Source organism: Nerophis ophidion, linkage group LG20, assembly GCF_033978795.1.
Source record: "Nerophis ophidion isolate RoL-2023_Sa linkage group LG20, RoL_Noph_v1.0, whole genome shotgun sequence".
NCBI classification, from domain to species: Eukaryota; Metazoa; Chordata; class Actinopteri; order Syngnathiformes; family Syngnathidae; genus Nerophis; species Nerophis ophidion.
In genome coordinates, this window is record NC_084630.1 from 29,247,281 (window position 1) to 29,267,398 (window position 20,118).

At 40.1% G+C, this 20,118-nt stretch overlaps 1 protein-coding gene across 3 annotated transcripts in view; it reads left to right on the forward strand.

Moving 5' to 3' along the window:
* Positions 1–20,118, forward strand: part of slc2a15b (solute carrier family 2 member 15b) — a 90,064-nt gene that overhangs the window by 37,377 nt on the left and 32,569 nt on the right. For all 3 annotated transcript variants that reach the window (XM_061880935.1, XM_061880937.1, XM_061880938.1), the window contains 2 exons: positions 1,857–1,989; positions 14,994–15,181. In XM_061880935.1, coding sequence (XP_061736919.1) covers positions 1,857–1,989; positions 14,994–15,181 — 321 coding nt within the window. The remainder of the gene's footprint in view (positions 1–1,856; positions 1,990–14,993; positions 15,182–20,118) is intronic.

Below are 20,118 nucleotides of genomic sequence, written 5' to 3' on the forward strand. Positions count from 1 at the left end.
TCAGCTCCTTCTTCACCACAACGGATCAATACAGAGTCCGCATTACTGAAGACGCCGAACCAATCCGCTTGTCGATCTCACGATCCAATCTTCCCCAACTCGTGAACAAGACTCCTAGGTACTTGAACTCCTCCACTTGGGGCAGGGTCTCATCCCCAACCCGGAGATGGCACAACAACATTTTCCGGGCGAGAACCATGCACCCGAACTTGGAGGTGCTGATTCTCATCCCAGTCGCTTCTCTCAAAGACTTTCGAGCCATTTTGAGGGAAAATGACAAAGCCAGACACGTAATCGCTTTATGTGACGCGATGAACCACAGAACCCTTTCCAATCAACAACAATGCAAATCAAGCAGAACTTGTGAGAGCCAACAACTATTGATTCCAGAAGATCCAGGACCTTCCATTTTGGTCCAATAAGCCCAAATAGCAAAGATAAATAAATTAAAAAAAGCATGTAAACAAACAGCTTGGGTCTTAAGAGGTTAGGTTTATCATTTTATTACATCCATCTATCCATTTTCTACCGCTTATTGCCTTTGGGGTTGCGGGGGGCGCTGTTGCCTATCTCAGCTACAATTGGGCAGAAGGCATGGTACCATTTTATTACATTGTTGTATTTATTTGACTAATCCAGTGGTTCTCAAATGGGGGTACGCGCACCCCTGGGGGTACTTGAAAGTATGCCAAGGGGTACGTGAGATTTTTTTTAAATATTTTAAAAATAGCATCAGTTCAAAAATCCTTTATAAATATGTTTATTGAATAATACTTCAATAAAATATGAATGTAAGTTCATAAACTGTGGAAAATAAATGCAACAATGCAATATTCAGTGTTGACAGCCAGATTTTTTGTTGACATGTTCCATAAATATTGATGTTAAAGATTTATTTTTTTGTGAAGAAATCTTTAGAATTAAGTTGATGAATCCAGATGGATCTCTATTACAATCCCCAAAGAGGGCACTTTAAGTTGATGATTACTTCTATGTGTAGAAATCTTTATTTATAATTGAATCACTTGTTTATTTTTCAACAAGTTTTTAGGCATTTTTATATCTTTTTTTCCGAATACCTGAAGAAAGACCACTACAAATGAGCAATATTTTGCAGTGTTATACAATTTAATAAATCCGAAACTGATGACATAGTGCTGTATTTTACTTCTTTATCACTTTTTTTCAATCAAATATGCTTTGCTCATATTAGGGGGTACTTGAATTAAAAAAATGTTCACATCGCTGAAAAAAGGTTGCGAACCACTGGACTAATTAATTCAATTAATGATCCGTTAGTGAACAAAATTCCATAGATAAGCCGCACCTTTGTATAAACCGCAAATGAAACGGCTTATTGTCTGGATAATATGGTAGATATTTGAGCATTAGATAATAAGCTGTGTTATTCTTACACCCAGGGGTGCCGCTAGGGATTTTGGGCCCCATGAAAAGAATCTTTACAGGACCCCCAACACATAATTTCATAAAATTTCATCATCATTAGGGACCTCTCTGGGCGCCCCTCCATCATGGGCCCCTATTTAGTGCAGCTGTATGATACACCTGCACTAAATAGTCTAATCCGATAGCTAAATCAGAAATGTGTTTATTTGTGAGTGTGAATGTTGTCTGTCTATCTGTGTCGGCCCTGCGATGAGGTGGCGACTTGTCCAGGGTGTACCCCGCCTTCCGCCCGATTGTAGCTGAGATAGGCGCCAGCGCCCCCCGCGACCCCGAAAGGGAATAAGCGGTAGAAAATGGATGGATGGATGGATGGATGTTTATTTATGCATTCTTACTCTGGCCATTGACTGTATATGTTATTTGTGTTGTGAATGTGTGTTTCCTCCTAGGAAGAGCACTGGCCACTGCTCATGTCCCTTGTGGTGTTTCCAACTCTGGTCCAGCTGATGTTTCTACCATGGTTTCCTGAAAGTCCACGCTACTTGTTGATTGAAAAGGGAAACACTCACGCCACCATATCAGGTTGGATATTTGTCACATGAAACATTTTGGGCGTGATTTACTTAACGTTTGCATGTACTAGTGTGTCCCGATACCAATATTGTGGTACCGGTACCAAAATAAAAAACTGCACAGTTAAATATCAAACAAAACTCATCAACAAGCAAATTAGTTAACAGACTCAGATAAAGTAGTAGTTTCCTTTTTAAAACCTGTTTACTTTCAATGCCGGTGATAACGTTTGAGCCTTGAATTTGGAATTTACCACGTTCTGTTTGAATTTCAGGAATCCCCTGAGTTCATGTGGACCATCTCTGAGTGAAAACTAACTCTGTATATTTGCAGGTAGAGCCCTTTGTGAGGCCATAAACATAACTTGAAGGTAACTGTATTAGATTATAGGATAGGATAGGATAGGATAGGATAGGATAAGATAGGATAGGATAGGTTAAGATAGGTCTTTATTGTCATTGCACAAGTACAACAAAACGTTGTTTTCAGCACAAACCTGTTCAAAATTAGACAAACAAACAGTGTACAGGGTTACAGAACAAGAACGCTGATGGGTCGCCATAAGGCGCCCCGTAAAAGATGGGAAAAAGGTAAACGCTGGGGAAGGATGAGTAAAAAAATACAATCTAGACTGGGCTCCAAAGGGGGCCCAGTCTGGAGTGGGAGAAAAGCTCCATTGCAAAGCACATATACATATTACAACATACATCTCGAGATATCTAGCAACAGAGGGAAGGTAGTTCAAGGTCATGGTGGTAGGCCGCAGCTCTTAGACGCTGACCATCCATTCATCACCCCTACGGGATTTGCGTCGAGGGCGTAAGGTTGTGCAGTCGCTAGCCCAAAGTCAACAACAACAGGTGTGTGTGTCCATGAGAGAGTTTGTTTTGTCTTCGCTGCACTGTCCTTCGGGAGAGTCTCGAAGCCAGGGAAACAATCCAAGTTAAAATGATTTGTATGCGAGTGAAAATAAAATTTGCTTTTCACTCTAAATTGTCTATGACTAGTCCTCAAACCTGCGGGGTAGACAGTCCGATGCAATCCACAGTTCTTCCCGCATCCTCCAATCACTTGTGGCAGCTTTGGCGTACTTTGAAGACTGCCAGCAACTTCCAATTTGACGACAAACCAGAGCAACGTTTACTCCAATCAGCAGATGTCCTGTTGTCATAATTCCGAATAGATGGATATCTTCACGTCCTCGACATAAAAGGGTTGCCAGGCACGCGGCACTCCTTCTTCTCCCATGAGTCCGTCATGTGTCCAACAACAACCGCTTCGTCACGACAGGCAGGTTCCCCCAAACCCAAGATCTTGTCGATTTTGTTGAGGCCAGTTAAATAGTTCCAATGTTTAGATTTGGGGAGCAGTGCAAAAAGAGGCAACAAGAAAGTTAAGACAAGACAAAACAAAGAAGCAAGCAGGAGCGATAAGGGAGAGGAAAGGGGAGCGTCCACCCTCGATGAGTGCCAGAGAGAATACAATATCATGTAGTTTAAGAAAATTAGCTCTACATGGTGAATAATGTATAACCCTAATTGCCTTTTTCTGGAGCTTAAATAGTGGTTCAATAGTGTCCCTGTTGGTGTGCCTCCAAACTTCAGCGCAATACTGTAAATGTGGCAATAAAAGAGCGAAGTAAATCATTCTAAGTGAATTTTGATTTCATAATTTCTGCATTTTCCACAAAATGGAGACATTCTTAGCCAATTTTGACTGTACTGCTTTCACATGTGGTTTCCAAGTCAGTAGAGCATCTATCTTAACCCCCAAGACCTTGTGTTCATTTACTCTGTTTAAAGACGTACCGCTAACTTACATGTGTATGTTTTTTTCCAGTCCCCTTCTCCCGAAGAGGATACAGTTTGTATTTGATAGATTTAGTGATAGTTTATTAATTAAAAAACACAAATTTTGACAATTCACTGTTCACTGTGTTTACTAATTGAATGAAATATTTCCCAGAACAGAGGATGTTGTTGTTGTCCGCGGACAACACTAATATTAGGACGTCAGATATTTTAACTATATCATTGATATTTAATGTCAAAAGTTTTGGTCCCAAGAGGATGTTGTTGTTGTCCGCGAACAAGACTAATATTAGGACGTCAGATACTTTAACTATATCATTGATATTTAATGTCAAAAGTTTTGGTCCCAAGACTGACCCCTGAGGGACCCCACAAGTGATAACTTAGTCTGTTGATATGTTATTTCCCATCTGTGCAAATTGCGTTCTGTTCGAGAGATACATTTTTATCCATTTTAAAGAGGTCTCTCTAACTCCATATATCTTTTTTAATGATTGATTGAAACTTTTTATTATTAGATTGTACAGTTCGGTACATATTCCGCTCAATTGACCATTAAATAACACCCGAACACGTTTTTCAACTTTTTTAAGTCGGGGTCCACATCTCCAGTTTGTCAATTAGAATACTGTGGTTTAATGTCTCAAAGACTTTTTTAGGTCAATAAAAATACCAATAGCAGAGAGTTTTGTTGTCTAGTGCATCTTTGATCAATTCTACGGTGTCAGTTAAAGCCATACTGTTAAATGTTTTTTTCTAAAACCATACTGGCTATCACACAACAGTCTATGTTTATCAGTGATTTTTTTGCAATCTGGTCTGAAAAAGCCTCTCTAAGATTTTAGAGCATTGGGGTAGTAATGTAATCAGACTGTCATTTGAAAACAAATGTTTATCACCACTTTTGTACAGAAGAAGAACTTTGGCCTTCTTCATTTTGTCAGGAAAAACACCATTTGAAAATGATAAATTACAGACATATGTCAGTGCTGGCACCAGAGCCGTGAAGATGTTTTTTAACAGTATCATTGATAAACCATCTCCACCAGTGGAGGCTTTGGTGAGAACTTTCTGAGTAGAGAAGCTACTTGATGCTGTGACACCAGTCTCAGGAACATGTTGCTGTTATCACTCCTTGAGTCAAAATAATTCCAGTGCACAGGCCAAGGACGGGCCCCCCTGCACAAAATACTCATTCAATTTCTCCAGAATCCGCTCCTTATTTTCCTCCTTCACCCCATTTATCTCTAAGTGAGTTGGAAATGACCTTGTCGTGGCTCTCCCAGCAACCTTGTTTAAAATTGTCCATAGGCTCTTAGTATATTTCCGGTTATCCGTCAATAGTTTATTATAATAGTCCTTTTTCTGTTTTCTGATTAAAGGGAATAAGCGGTAGAGAATGGATGGATGATTAAATAAGTCACTTTATTTCTGTAGTATTTGTATTTGTTATATGTTTGCTTATTTCTGGCCTTTAAAACGTTTTTATATAATTAATTATTTCTCCTGCATGCATTAATCAACGCTTTTGTCATCCAAGGCCTTTTATCTTTGTGTTTTTTACTTCTGCATGAAGTTGTTATTACCGGACAGAGCATGTCGTATGATTTAATTATTGTGCTAAGGAAAATCTCATATGCTGAGTTGGTTTCCGATTCACTGAATATACTATTCCATTCTTTGATATCATGTCACATACAAAGGCCATGATTCTCCTTTCATTACAGAGCCTTCTAATGGTTTTCGTTTCTGGTTTTTGAAGTGTTCAATAATCCAAACTACAGATGGCGAATACCGGAAGGTGATCAGATATATCATATACCATAAGACCGGTAGTGGTTTCAGTGTCTAGTATGTTGGTAAAAATATTGGCGCTCTGCTTCGTGATTCTACTAGGGTGTGTGATAAGAGGTCACAAGCCATAGGCATACATAGTTCATAAAGTCCTCATTCTGGTTGTTGTCATTGGGGTTTAACAGAGCAATATTAAAGTCACCACGTAGAAATACATTTCCTTGTTTCATATCTGATATACTTGGAAATTGCCTGGGGGAAATAATCGCAATGTTTGTTTTTCCATTCAGCCCTGATATTTTAATTGTTTCACACCCCATCACATCATTATCCACTCTAGACATATTTTCCGAAATCTTGAAATTAATGTTTACCAGGGGTGTAACAGTACACAACAATTTCGGTTCGGTACGTACCTCGGTTTAGAGGTCACGGTTCGGTTAATTTTCGGTACATTAAGAAAACAACAAAATATAAATGTTTTGGTTATTTATTTACCAAATTTTTATACAATGGCTTTATCCTTTTAACACTGGGAACACTGTAATAATTCTGCCCACGTTAATCAACATTAAACTGCCTCAAATTGTTGCACAGATTAAATAAAATGACGAAACTTTTCTTCTACACATAAAAAGTGCAACATTAAACAGTTTCAAGTCAACTCATCATGCTTAATTTATTACAGCATTTGGGAAGCTTGTAGTTGTTTTTTATTATGTAAATGTTTTTTTTTTATCAACATCTGATAGCAGGGACCCTGCCATTCAAAGCTTTTCTGTCCGTAAAACACACACACACACACACACACACACGCACGCGCACACACACACACACACACACACACACACACACACACACCACAAAATGAGCTAACATTACGCTAAAAGCTAATTAGCCTTCACCTCAAGCCAGAACTGCGAGCGAGCTGAGTTTAAGTTTCTAGAAAATCAACGGGCTCATAGTAATGTTAGTAGTAGTGGATTAGGAGGTGTTTATTATCATTTGGGGAAAATACACTGCCTTATGCTCAGCTGCTAAACACCTATCTGATCGACGCTAAAGCATTTACGACATGCGCTCTGAATACGCACTGCTGATTGGCTGTTACCTCTCTGAATACACACTGCTGATTGGCTGTTACCTCTATATATGTAACCAATCAGATGGTTGTGTGAGTGGGACAATGCTGGGTGCTGAGACAAAGCCAGAAGAAGAAAAGCAGCTTGTCAAGACTTTAACTCAGAGACTCGTTCTGTACATCCCCGTACCGAACCAAAACCTCCGGACCGAAATGGTTCAATACAAATGCACGTACCGTTACACCCCTGATGTTTACATCAATAAACAATGCAACTCCACCCCCAGATTTGTTGATTATATTTGTGCATACAAAGTTGTAATCTTCAAGGTGGAAGTCCATACCTTTTTGCTCATTATTCCAGGTTTCCGACACTGCAATTATGTTAAAGGACTTGTCAAATGATGAAAGATAGTCCTGCATTTGATCAAAGTTAGCGAATTAGCTCCTGGCGTTAAAATTAATGATTGAAAAATGTCCTTTGAGATAAATGTTGTCGTTGAATTTACCCTCTGTGTAATACCCGCAGTTGTTTACCTCGGGTCAACGTCTTCATATCCTTAATGCAGATCATATGATATACTTATTTTTCTATAGACAGAAATCAATCTTATTTATTTGTGAATAAACAGGTTGAACTGAGTTCATTGAGCTGTCTTATTCCATAGGTATCTTTCTACCTATTTCTACTCATACTTTTCCCGCTCTTCCAGTGCCCTGATCATCACCGGTTTAGTGGTATCTGATCCAGTTGGTCTGATGCAGAATTTTCAGTTAGCCGTCAAGGTGTTTTGAATCCTCTTTATCTGTCTTCAGCTGGTGAGCCTTCTAAGCGATTTTTGCATTCTTCTTGGTGAGATTTTCGTTTACATACACTCCGGAGTCTTTCAGTTTGGTGAATTGCCTCAGCAGAGCAATTTTGTATTTCTTGTTTGTGAAGGACAGCGCCACGGCACAGGTGTCGTAGTCACCGTGTCCACTCCCTGCTTTTTTGGGAAGCAGATAGCAGGACATTTTCCAGAATTCTCCTCGATGCCTTGTTTGTGTAGAAACCCTGTCACCTGAGCTTCCACAGGTTTGAGCTCCTCATTTGGGTTCACACTGAGCCCAGCTATTGCACCGACATAGCTCCTGGGCCTTATTTTCAGGCCAGTCGCTATGACATCGTTGAGTTTCCCCAACTTGCACGAGCTCCTCAACTCTGTTGGTCAGGGATTTTATTTCTTGGTCCTTTTTTATGTTTTGGTCCTTAAAGGGGAACATTATCACAATTTCAAAAGGGTTAAAAACAATAAAAATCAGTTCCCAGTGGCTTGTTGTATTTTTTGAAGTTTTTTCAAAATTTTACCGGTCCCGGAATATCCCTAAATAAAGCTTTAAAGTGCCTTATTTTTGCTATCTTCGAAATCACTATCCATTTTCCTGTGACGTCATACAGTGCTGCCAATGTAAACAAACAATGGGAATACCACAGCAAGATATAGTGACATTAGCTCGGATTCAGACTCGGATTTCAGCGTCTTAAGCGATTCAACAGATTACGCATGTATTGAAACAGATGGTTGGAGTATGAAAGTATTGAAGAAGAAACTGACGCTATTGAGCGAATAGCTATTGACGCTATTCATAGCCATAGCATGGCCGAATAGCTGCGTTAGCATCGCCGGTAAAATGTGCGGACCAAACGATCAGGACTTTCGCATTTTGTGATAATGGAGCAACTTAAATCCGTCGATTGGTAAGTGTTTTTTTCGCATTAAATGTGGGTGGAAGGAAACGTAATGGAGTTGCAAATGCATCTGCAGGTTATCCATACATCTCTGTGCCATGTCTGCTTTAGCACCACCGGTAAATAGCATGTTAGCATCAATTAGCGTAGCATGTTAACCGATTAGCTGGCAGTCTACATCAACAAAACTCACCTTTGTGATTTCATTAACTTTATCGTTGCAAATGCATCTGCAGGTTATCCATACATCTCTGTGTCATGTCTGTTTTAGCACCGCCGGTAAATAGCATGTTAGCGTCGATTAGCGTAGCATGTTAGCATCGATTAGCTGGCAGTCACGCCGCGACTAAATATGTCTGATGAGCACATAAGTCAACATCAACAAAACTCACCTTTGTGATTTTGTTGAGTATATCGTTGCAAATGCATCTGCAGGTTATCCATACATCTCTGTGTCATCTCTGTCATCGCCGGTAAAATGTGGAGACACACCCGCACATTCAATGGGGGTCTGGCGGCAGACACTTTCGCATCTTCGGGCCAGTGGTGCAGCTTGAATCCCACCCTGTTAGTGTTGTTACACCCTCCGACAACACATTGACGAGGCATGATGTCTCCAAGGTTCCAAAAAATAGTCGAAAAAACGGAAAATAACAGAGCTGAGACCCAATGTTTACAATGTGTTCAAAATGAAAATGGCGGGTGTGTTACCTCTGCGACGTCACATTCTGACGTCATCGCCTCCAGAGCAATAAACAGAAAGGCGTTTAATTCGCCAAAATTCACCCATTTAGAGTTCGGAAATCGGTCAAAAAAATATATGGTCTTTTTTCTGCACCATCAAGGTATATATTGACACTTACATAGGTCTGGTGATGATGTTCCCCTTTAAGGTAACGGATCTCCTTGAAGTTGTCCATTTAGACTTTGATGCCATCAAGGCTTTCCAGTTGCGCCTTGATACCTTCAAGGGTGACCAAGACTGTTCCATATTAATCCAAGATTGTTGACATGTCCGGTGGATTGGATTTGTCTTTTCCGCAGTCTTGCATTTTCAATCCTCTGGATTTTCAAACTGATTTTCTGTCATCGGCTGTACTCTCCGTGCAGCAGAGGTTGTTGTGGATGAGCTTGACCTTGAGCTCTCCCGCAGACCCCGCCGTTCTCTCCTAAAGCTCCTTCTCTTTCGGCAGCCAGGAGTCACTTACAATGTATACGGCTTTTAATTTTTTGGGGCTACAGACAGATTTGTTTTTGTATTTTCAGTCCAATATGGCTCTTTCAACGTTTTGGGTTGCCGACACCTGTCTTAGATGTTTGGCCTCTCATCCAAGTTGTTTTCATCAGTTAATGCTCATAGACTTAGCTTGGACAGATCTAGTCTGAGCGCTTCTGAGGTCCTAACTATTCATCCTTTAACATGTGGAGGAGGATAAATAGTTGGATGAACATGAGGAGGAACATGAGGAAGGATTTTGTTCTTTTGTGCTGTAAGAAAGAATGCGTCTATTAACAAATGTCAACCATGCAATTAAATCATTCATACACCTTATTGAAATTTTAATGAATAATCCATACACTAATGTGTGTGTATGTGCGTGCATGTGTGTCTGTAAGTGTGTGTGGACGTGCGTGTTTGTAAAAAGCTGTCATAAATACAGAGATGGGTAGTAACGCGCTACATTTACTCCGTTACATCTACTTGAGTAACTTTTGGAATAAATTGTACTTCTAAGAGTAGTTTTTATGCAACATACTTTTACTTTTACTTGAGTATATTTATAGAGAAGAAACGCTACTTTTAATCCGCTCCATTTATCTGCAATCAGCTCGTTACTCGCTACTTTTTTTTTTATCTATCTGTTAATGCACGCTTTGTTTTTTTTTTATTTTGTCAGACACGCATTCAAAGTAGGATTACGCATGTCTGCGTTTCACCAATCAAATGCAGTCACTGGGGACGTTGGACCAATCAAACAAAACCAGGCGGTCACATGACCGTCACATGTCGAATCCTACCTAAAAAAAGTTGAAAAACTTATTGGGGTGTTACCATTTAGTGGTCAATTGTGCAGAATATGTACTGTACTGTGCAATCTACTAATAAAAGTTTCAATCGATCAATCAAAAGTGTAAAGGAAAAAAGACACGTTTTATTTCAACTGTACTTCCCGTCAAAAGCCTAAAGACTGATCGCACAGTTCCTGTCTTCACAATAAAAGTGCCGCTCCATCGCGCCTGCGCTAACAAAATAAGAGTCTCCGAAAGCCAGCGCAAACGAGCGAGCAAGCTACGGAGTTTGCCGCCAATGTATTTCTTGTAAAGTGTATAAAAACGAATATGGAAGCTGGACGAATAAGATGCCAAAAACCAACGACTTTCATGTGGTATTAGACAGAAAAGAGGAACTTTTTTTCTCCTCCATTTGAAAATGTGAACATTATCAGCACTATACTGTCTGATTCCAATCAATGCAGCTCATCAGAATCAGGTAATACACCAACTTATATTCTTGTCTTCATGAAAGATAGGAATATATGTATTAAACATGCATATATATTCATTAAAACACCTTTAACATGTCAACAAAAACGGCAAAATAAATAACTAAATCATATGCTATATATATATATATATATATATATATATATATATATATATATATATATACACATATATATATATATGATCTGTGTGTGTATGTATATATGAGGTAGATCACCTCGACTTGGTCATTTATTAAGTAATTGATTAACGTTGAAACACTTATTGGGGTGTTACCATTTAGTGGTCAATTGTACGGAATATGTACTGTACTGTGCAATCTACTAATACAAGTTTCAATCAATCAATCAATCAATCAAATCAATCGATGAATGCCTACTGAGCCTATGGTGCTGTTAAGTTATTGTGGCTCAATTTGCCTTAATTTTTTTTATTTGAATGTATTATTATTTAATATATATTATTGTTTTAGTTGCTTAAGAGATATTCCTGGCTTTGAATTTGCTCATTGCTATTGTTATGTTTTTGTGCATTATTTGTTGCCGTAATCATTAAACAAACAGGTTACTCATCAGTTACTCAGTACTTGAGTAGTTTTTTCACAACATACTTTTTACTTTTCCTCAAGTAAATATTTGGATGACTACTCCTTACTTTTACTTAAGTAATAAATCTCTAAAGTAACAGTACTCTTACTTGAGTACAATTTCTGGCTACTCTACCCACCTCTGCATAAATGTTAGTACAAAATAAAAATAACCGTTTGAGTTCAATAATAAAGTTGCCTGATTCAAATGAAGAATTCAGTGCTACGCCCCGGATGATACCTGTCATGATCCGTCGACCGGATCATGTTTTTGTTATGTTCTGTTAGTTTTGGACTCCCTTAGTTCCTGTTTTGTGCACTCCTAGGTTTATTTTTGTCACCATGGGGATTAATTGGGTTAACCTGCCTCTGGTCAGTGGTCCAACACTCAGCTGCTGTCAACCACTAATCAGACAGCTATTTATTCACATTGCTCGCCACGCTCAGTCTGGCGTCATTGTTGGCTACATGCACCTGTTACGTGAGTTTTGCCTTGTCTATAGTTTTTGCTAAGTGTTTGCTTCATGCCATGCTACGTATGTCTTGTTTGTTTCATGCCACAGTTACCTGAGTATTGCTTGTCCCCAGTCCATGCTAAGAAGTAGCATTGGTTCCCAAGTGCGATCAGCACGTTGTGCCTTTGCCTTGTGTTCCGTTTGTTTGTACTACTTTGGTATTTTGAGAATTAAATCAGGTTTTTGCCTGCACGCCATGTACGGAGTGGTCCGTCTGCCGTATAAAGATGCAACCCAAACGTGACAATACCTGAAATAATACAAAATCCAAAACCAGTGAAGTTGGCACATTGTGTAAATGGTAAATAAAAACAAAATACAATGACTTGCAAATCCTTCTCAATCTATATTCAATCGAATAGACTGCAAAGACAAGATGCTTAACGTTCAAACTTGAAACTTTATTTTTTGCAAATATTATCTCATTTGGAATTTGATGCCTGCAACATGTTTCAAAATAAGCTGGCATAAGTGTCAAAAAAGACTGAGAAAGTTGAGGAATGCTCAACAAACACGTATTTGGAGCATCCCACAGGTGAAAATGCTAATTGGGAACAAATGGTTGCCATGATTGGGTATTAAAGCAGCTTATATGAAATGCTCAGTCATTTACAAACAAGGATGGGGCAAGGGGCACTACTTTGTCAACAGTTTGACAACATTTCTTAACTACCTATTGCAAGGAATTTAGGTATGTTTACATCAACGTTGACTAATATCATCAAAAGATTCCGAAAATCTGAAGAAATCACTGCACGTAAGCGGCAATGCCCACGACCTTCAATCTCTAAGGCGGTGCTGTATCAAAAAGCGGTATCAGTGTGTAAAAGATATCACCACATGGGCTCAGGAACCACTGTCAGTAACTACAGTTGGTCTCTACATCTGTAAGTGCAAGTTAAAACTCTACTATGCAAAGCCAAAGCCATTTATCAACAACGCCCAGAAACGCTGCTATTTCGCAGGGCCCAAACTCATCTAAGATAAACTGATGCAAAGTGGAAACGTGTTCTGTGGTCTGACGAGTCTACATTTCAGATTGTTTTTGGAAACTGTGGACGTTGTGTCCTCCAGACCAAAGAGGAAAAGAACCATTCAGACTTTTATAGGCCCAAAGTTTAAAAGCCAGCATCTGTGATGGTATGGGGGTGTATTAGTGCCCAAGGCATGGGTAACTTAAACATCTGTGAAGACACCATTAATGCTGAAAGGTAAATACAGGTTTTGGAGCAACAAATGTTGCCATCCAAGCAACGTCTTTTTCATGCTTATTTCAGGAAGACAATGCCAAGCCACATTCTGCACGTGTTACAACAGCGTGGCTTCGTAGTAAAAGACTGGCTAGCCTGTAATTCAGACCTGTCTGCCATTGAACATGTGTGGTGCATTATGAAGCCTAAAATACGTCAAAGGAGACCCCGCACTGTTGAACAACTTAAGCTGTACATGGGAAATAATTCCATATGGAAAGCTTAAAAAAATTGGTCTCCTCAGTTCCCAAACGTTTACTGAGTGTTTTTAAAAGGAAAGGCCGTGTAACACAGGAGTAAAAATCCCTCTGTGCCATCTTTTTTGCAATTTGTTGATGATATTGAATTGTAAGTTAATGATTACTTACAAAAAAAAAAGTTTCTAAGTTTGAACATTGAATACCGTATTTCCTTGGCGCTAATTAATTTAAAACCTCTTCTCACTCCTGCGCTTATTCCAAGCATGCGGTAAAAGTAAGCAGGCGCTAATAATTATAAAACATCTTCTCACCCCTGCGCTTACCAATGGCATGAAGTAAAAAATTGAGTGTGATAGAAAAAAAAAAACAATAAAAAATTATTCTGCGTCCGTGGCCCGGTGGTTGGGGACCACTGCTCTACAACAGGTCATCGCGTCCACTTTTACACCATTCTGTCTGCGTGCCTGCTGGACACATGCGTTTTTCCGCTTCTTGTACGAGATTGCAATGCATACTTGTTCAACAGCCATACCTTTTACACTGATGGTTGTGATATAAACAACTTTAAAACTCTTACTAATATGTGCCACACTCTGTGAACCCACACCAAACACATTTCTGGAGAGCATTGGCTCTGTGGCACATTATAAACGCAGCATAGGGATTACCCATAATGCCGTGCATCCGTGACTCTTGGATATATTATACACGCGCCCCCAACCCCGCCCACCTCAACCAACGCACGGAGAGTGGGGGAGGGGAGTGCGTGTAAAATATATCCAAGAGTCACGGATGCACGGCATTATGGGTAATCCCTATGCTGCGTTTATAATGCGCCACAGAGCCAATACTCACCAGAAATGTGTTTGTTATTCTTATTTGGTTAGGGTTCACAGAGTGTGGCGCATATTAGTAAGAGTGTTACAATTGTTTTATATCACAACCATTAGTGTAATCTGTATGGCTGTGGAACAAGAGCCCTGGTTTAAACACAGTAAAGGCAAAGAAAAACTCCTCCGCCATTTTGAAAATAACGGCAGGGGAAGCATCACTTGCAGGCGCGTATTACATGCCCGGCGGCTATTCAAGGAAATACGGTATCTTGTCTTTGGAGTCTATTCAAGTTGAAAAGGGTTTGCAAATCATTGTATTCAGTTTTTATTTTCTGATTTACACAACATGCAAGCTTCACTGGTTTTGGCCTGGGTAGTATAAGTACTGGTGCACCTGGTAAAACACTTAAAACATACAGTACTGCAAAACAATTGGCAAGTGTTTAAAGAACGCCTGAAAAGGCGCCAAGGACTCACAGCAGATTGTATGACTCTTTCCCAGCTAAAATAAGTTAAATATTTCCATGTGGACTCCGCTCCCCGAGACCCCGAACAGGTTGAGTTGTAGAAAATGGACACACGTGTTCATATATAGACACACATGTTTAACAACTTTATCACTTCCTGACTAAACTGCTGTGTCAAGTCAAATACTTCGATTGAAAAATTCTTTGCATCTCTTCGTTCACGAGCCCACTCTGTCCTGCAGCCCTCAAGTTGTTCCGTGCCAGAGGAAACATCCAGGTGGAGGTGGAGGAGATGCAGGAGGAACGACGCTCCTTGTCCTCCATCCAGACCGTGTCTGTGTGCGGCCTCCTCATGGACCGCTGCGTTCGCTGGCAGGTCATCACCATTATCGTGGTCAACATCGGAATGCAGCTGTCTGGGATTGATGCGGTGAGTGGTAAACATCTCCGCGGGCTCGCTCATGTATTTGTGCAGACACTGTGCAGTTGTTATGACAGCTCCCCGCCGTGCACCTCCCATCCGTATGCCTTCCCGTCCATACATCACAGTCCCACTAAGCAGGGGGCGCACACAACCACGCCTCATTATCTTCAGGTCTCCTCTCTCAGCATTGGAGAGTTGACCCATCTACAGTACATACAAGCAACACACTCCTGTACTCACTGCACCGTGCCATTGGAAGCTGTCGGCATGCTGGCTCGCATGCGAGTACCAAACCCGAACAGGAGTGCACCCCTGCTGGGTTCTCCAGTCCCTGCGGTTTCGGATTGCACCACCGGAACATGCATTTATAATGACAAATTCATAATGAACTGGCCCAGCTATCTGTCTTATCCTGAAAGATGGCACCTACAGCTGTTGGAGTGGATCACATGTCAATCTCAAGTCAAATGGATAGACCAACAATATATTCACAATAGGGCTGGGCGATATAGCGATATACTCGATATATCGTGTGTTTGTCTCTGTGCGATATACAAACCCTGTTTCCATATGAGTTGGGAAATTGTGTTAGATGTAAATATAAACGGACTACAATGATTTGCAAATCATTTTCAACCCATTATCAATTCAATGCACTACAAAGACAAGATATTTGATGTTCAAACTTTATTTTTTTTTTTGCAAATAATAATTAACTCAGAATTTCATGGCTGCAACATGTGCCAAAGTAGTTGGGAAAGGGCATGTTCACCACTGTTTTACATCACATTTTCTTTTAACAACATTCAATACATTTTTGGGAACTGAGGAAACTAATTGTTAAAGCTTTGAAAGCGGAATTTTTCCCATTCTTGTTTTATGTAGAGCTTTAGTCGTTCAACAGTCCGGGGTCTCCGCCTTCGTATTTTACGCTTCATAATGCGCTACACATTTTCGATGGGAGACAGGTCTGGACTGCAGCAGGGGCAGGAAAGTACCCGCACTCTTTTACTACAAAGCCACGCTTTTGTAACACGTGGTTTGGCATTGTTTTGCAGAAATAAGCAGGGGCGTCCATGATAACGTTGCTTGGATGACAACATATGTTGCTCCAAAACCTGTATGGACCATTCAGCATTAATGGTGCCTTCACAGATGTGTAAGTTACCCATGCCTTGGGGACTAATACACCCCCATACCATCACAGATGCTGGCTTTTGAACTTTGCACCTATAACAATCTGAATGGTCATTTTCCTCTTTTCTCTGGAGGACACCACGTCAACAGTTTCCAAATATAATTTGAAATGTGGACTCGTCAGACAACAGAACACTTTTCCACTTTGCATCAGTCCATCTTAGAGGAACTCAGGCCCAGCTAAGCCGGCTGCGTTTCAGGGTGTTGTTGATAAATGGGTTTGGCTTTGAATAGTAGAGTTTTAGCTTGCATTTACAGATTTAGCGACCAACTGCAGTTACTAACAGTGGTTTTATGAAGTGTTCCTGAGCCTAAGTGGTGATATCTTTTACACAATGATGTCGGTTTTTGATGCAGTACCGCCTGAGGGATCAAAGGTCCGTAATATCATTGCTTACATGCAGTGATTTCGCAAGAGTCTCTTAACCTTTTGATGATTTTACAGACCGTAGATGGTAAAATCCCTAAATTCCTTGCAATAGCTCGTTGAGAAATGTTGTTCTAAAACTGTTCGACAATTTGCTTACAAAGTGGTGACCCTCGCTCCATCCTTGTTTGTGAATTACTTAGCATTTCATGGAAGCTGCTTTTATACCCAATCATGGCACCCACCTGTTCCCAATTAGCCTGCACACCTGTGGGAGGTTCCAAATAAGTGTTTGATGAGATTTCCTCAACTTTATCAGTATTTAATGCCACCTTTCCCAACTTCTTTGTCACGTGTTGCTGACATCGAATTCTAAAGTTAATGATTATTTGCACACAAAAAAAATGTTTATCAATTTGAACATCCAATATGTTGTCTTTGTAGCATATTCAACTGAATATGGGTTGAACCTGATTTGAAAATCCTTGTATTCCGTTTATATTTACATCGAACACAATTTCCCAACTCATATGGAAACTGGGTTTGTAGAAAATGACTATATCGTGATATTCGAGTATACGTTCTCACACAGTTGCATTTAGCCGCGGGCATTACACGGCATGCGTTTCTCACTCTTTCTTGTCTCTCTTTCTCCCAGAGACGTAAACAAGCGCACCCTCTTACATACGTCACACGTGCAACGTCACACACTCTCCCCGAGCAGAGAGGTAGCGACATGGTAACATTAGCTGTGATTCTAACGGAGCGTTGCGAGTGGTAATACGAGAGAGAGAAGGCGGCAATGTGGTAACAAATGAAGGAAGAATTAATTACCAAGATAAACAGCAAGGGGTGCATCGTCTGGTGGTGAACAAGTATGCGGCAAACACGTTGCTACAAAATGTAGCAGCACTGCTTTTTTATTTCCTATTATGCAGCTTATTTTTATTTGACACTTATTGAAAAATATTGTGTGACATCAGGCACAAAAGTGCACTTTATTTGTTTTCAACTATTGTAGTGGCACTTTAATTTTGTGGTTTTTTTTTTGATACGTGATCTTAGTGACATCATGCACAAAAGTGCACTCATAGCTTGTTTTAAAATGTCTCTGACAATCTTGCACTTTCTGTTTTGAAATGACATGAATGTCTGTGCGACTGCTTAATAACTGTTTAGTAAATACAGTTTTGGTAAATTGACTTAATTGTGGTTTCCCTCTCTGCATGAACGTTTAAAATGAGCATATATTAATGCAGTATGAACAAGAATGTTTTAGTGTAGACACATCAAATCCTCAAACTGCTGTGATTATATGCATCAAGTGTTCATTCAAGGCTAAGGCAAAATATCAAGATATATATCGTGTATTGTGACATGGCCCAAAAATATCGAGATAATAATAAAAGGCCATATTGCTCAACCCTAATTCACACGCATATTCACACGTACTTGAGTGTTTACTAAAACTGAACATGCTGTACAGTTCTATGGAAAAGTGTTTACATCAATCAATCAATCAATTTCAAGCCACAGCGACATCCTCGGCTCAGATTCCACATCAGAGCAAGAAAAAACTCAATGAGAAACCTTTGAGGGGACCGCAGAAGTGGGGACCCCCCCCTGAGCGACCGGTGCAATGGTGTCACAGTAGTGCCTCAACTTCAGTGTGCCAAAACTTAATTGTGTTTTGAGGTACGTTTGTTGGTTGATTGTTATGCTTTAAAGAGGAATTGCACTTTTTTGGAATTTTGCCTATCATTCACTATCATTATGAGAGACAAAACGACGGATGGATTTTTTTTTTTTAAGCATTCTAACTCGTAAATAAAAGTCTGGTTTCAGCACAGCCGATGGGAACTCCTCTATTCCGCCCATAAAATCTGATGAATAACCATTCAAAAAGACACAACAGTCGGGGGCCTCAACCGTGACAACGGCGACATGGACTACAGGGTGGAGGTGAAACATCTGGTTGACTGGTGCAGAACCAACAACCTGGTCCTGAACGTTGACAAGACCAAGGAAATCATTGTTGACTTTAGGAAGCATCAATCCAGCCATGCTCCACTCTTCATCAACGGCACAGCGGTGGTGATGGTAAGCGGCACCAAGTTCCTGGGGTTGCAGATAACTGACAATATGACCTGGTCCCTACACACCAAAACTTCTGTAAAAAAAGCTTTTTGCGTCAGATGAAAAGAGCACAGCTCACTCCCCCCATTCTCAGAACATTCTACAGAGGCACTATAGACAGCCTACTGACCGACTGCATCTCTGTCTGGACTGGAGTCTGCAGTGCCTCAGACTGGAAGTCTCAGCAGAGAGTGGTGAGGACGGCAGAAAAGATCATCAGGACTCCTCTTCCTCCTTTCCAGGAGATCGCAAAAAGCCGCTGCCTGACCAGGGCTCAGAAAATCTGCAGAGACTGCTCCCACCCCCACCAAGGACTGTTTTCACGGCTGGACTCTAGAAAGAAGTTCCGCAGCCTCCGTAGCAGAACTTCCAGGTTCTGTAACAGCTTCTTCCCTCAGGCCGTAGGACTCTTGAACGGATCTCAATAATCCCCTCAATTCCCCCCAAAAATGGATTAACTCGCTGGAATATAAAGACAATATAACATACATCCATAAACATGGATGCATATGAAAAAGAGCAATATATTTATCTGTATAGTAATCTATTTATTTATATCTGCACCTTATTGATTTTTTATCCTGCACTACAATGAGCTAATGCAACGGAATTCCGTTCCTATCTGTACTGTACTGTAAATTGAATGACCATAAAACGGAAGTCTAACTCTAAAATGTTGTTTTATCATCGGTGATGAAAAAAAAAAGCAAACGTTGAAATTAATGAACAAAATGCGTAAATACTAAATCTTACTATAAATGTGCCCATTACTACATTACATATATGCTTACATAATATATATAAAACACTAATAGAGGTGTGTGGATGTTTTTCTACAGGCTTTGTTGGCAGAATTGTGTGGATCCCATAGGTTCCATTGTACGCAAACTTTTGATCGCATTTATTTAATACTTAGAATATTAAAAAAAAAAAAAAAAAATATCCATCGTCATGTCTGTCATAATGATTGTCAATGATAGGCAATATTCCAAAATACTACAGTTGCCCTTTACGTTAATTTGAGTGATAAGCATCCCCATTAGCTTTCTTGGAACCTCCTATTTGGAATCATGATAACAGGACAGCTGCTGATTGGACAAAGCGTTGCCTGGTGTATCGACAAATTCTGACGATGCTGGCAGCCGTTCAAGGCAACCCAATGCTGCCAAAAAGGATTGAAGGATGGGCAGAGCTGTGGGCACTCTGACTTTTAATGATTCCTGAGTTAAATCGCAAACTGGAC